Genomic DNA, 1,676 nt, shown 5'->3' with positions numbered 1-1,676 from the left:
AATATTTACCTATGCAATGTTTGATTGAAAATCACTGGAGTTTTCCTGTAAAACTTGGTCTGCAAAAGGATTTTGTAGGGTAAGACTATAATACCAAAATCACCATTCTTTAGACCAACTGAAAAAATTAATTAATAAAACCAATCCTAGGTTAACTGACTAGTAAATACGGTCTTGAACCCAACCACCATTCTAAATTCTCCCTCCATCTAACATGGATTTACTGCTAACAAAAAGACAGAAAAAGAGAACGACTTTAATGTTTTAACAAACGGAGGCAGATGTTTTCTGGCTCGACATTATTCAAAGTTGCAATATTGACTATTTTGAATTCATAGAATACTTCCCCCTCCCAATGATTGATTCTGAAAATTAAACTATTTGAATATTTATATTAGGATCAAGAACATACATTTAATAACCCAATTTTACCAAAAAAGGAGCCTGAACATTCCCAACTAAAGAAACCTGCCTGAAACTTATTCTAAGTATATTAAAAAAACACTTACCGTATCCACTCATGCTGCTCTGGCCACCATAGCCGCCTCCATAACCACCACTCAGCTGCTGGCTGGCCGGGCCCCCGTAACTGGACTGGTTTGCTGTTAAGTTAAGACAACATTAGAACCTTGTTTCTTATATAATGTGGTACCTGGTGGTACCCGGCTTGTAATTCTAAATCTAAATTTCTAAATTCTAAATTTCCAGTCTTGATCTTAGTATCACTAGAGCCCACTGTACCACCTTCTGCCTATTGCCTAGGACCAGACTACCTTTCTATCCATCGTATGAGCTAGTCAAACACTTAAAAACCACAAGGCCAAAAGTATACACATCAGCAGGACTGAATCCACGTTTCCTTAAGTAGAGGCATTTTGACAACACCTTATGAAACTGCTTAATTGGATTTAATGGGATTTCCCCCCATGATTCCATATAATAAGGGTATTTCAATACACAGGTATCACTGAACACCTAATTATGCCCAACAATTTATTCTGATCCTGTGCTTTTTTGCTAAATATTTTAGGCTTATACTTCATACTTAAACAATTCAACTAATTTCTTTCTACAGTCCCCTCCCCCAAAAGTACTTCAAACCAACTTATCTATTCTAAACATTTTATATAACTCACATTTAATGCATACTATTCAAATAAAAACTTTTATTTGCCTAAATTTTGCTAAACCCCTTATATATAAATTAACTTAACTTATATAAATTGACTTATATAAATGTTTTGGTTTTTAAAAAAACTAACGATATTTACACAAGCCCATGCCTCCCATCATTTGGCTACCATAAGCACCACCGCTTGCTCCTGCTGTAGAATTCAAGAAGAGTTCTACATATCTGTGTTCTGAAATGAGAGAAAAGGCATACAAGGTTAGCTTAAAAAAAAGACACTAAAGTGATATTTACACAAACCCATGCCTCCTAGCATTTGGCTACCGTAAGCACCACCGCTTGCTCCTGCTGTAGAATTCAAGAAGAGTTCTACATATCTGTGTTCTGAAATGAGAGAAAAGGCATACAAGGTTAGCTTAAAAAAAAGACACTAAAGTGATATTTACACAAACCCATGCCTCCTAGCATTTGGCTACCGTAAGCACCACCGCTTGCTCCTGCTGTAGAATTCAAGAAGAGTTCTACATATCTGTGTTCTGAAATGAGA

At 36.0% G+C, this 1,676-nt stretch overlaps 1 protein-coding gene across 8 annotated transcripts in view; it reads right to left on the bottom strand.

Annotated features, from left to right (window-relative positions):
- HNRNPH1 (heterogeneous nuclear ribonucleoprotein H1 (H)) overlaps positions 1-1,676 on the bottom strand; it is a 9,684-nt gene that overhangs the window by 1,609 nt on the left and 6,399 nt on the right. For 2 of the 8 annotated variants that reach the window (XM_010830689.1, XM_010830692.1), the window contains exons 11-13: positions 1,606-1,665; positions 1,272-1,361; positions 510-602 (exon numbers count right to left, since the gene is read on the bottom strand). In XM_010830689.1, coding sequence (XP_010828991.1) covers positions 510-602; positions 1,272-1,361; positions 1,606-1,665 — 243 coding nt within the window. Of the gene's footprint in view, positions 1-9; positions 60-509; positions 603-1,271; positions 1,362-1,575; positions 1,666-1,676 lie in introns of all 8 variants that reach the window. The other 6 variants (XM_010830693.1, XM_010830696.1, XM_010830695.1 and 3 more) reach the window with 6 other exon arrangements.

The sequence above is a fragment of the Bison bison genome, unplaced genomic scaffold (assembly GCF_000754665.1).
Source record: "Bison bison bison isolate TAMUID 2011002044 unplaced genomic scaffold, Bison_UMD1.0 scf7180017864519, whole genome shotgun sequence".
NCBI classification, from domain to species: Eukaryota; Metazoa; Chordata; class Mammalia; order Artiodactyla; family Bovidae; genus Bison; species Bison bison.
The sequence above is the reverse complement of the archived record's forward strand: the minus strand, read 5'-3'. Positions and strand labels throughout refer to the sequence as shown.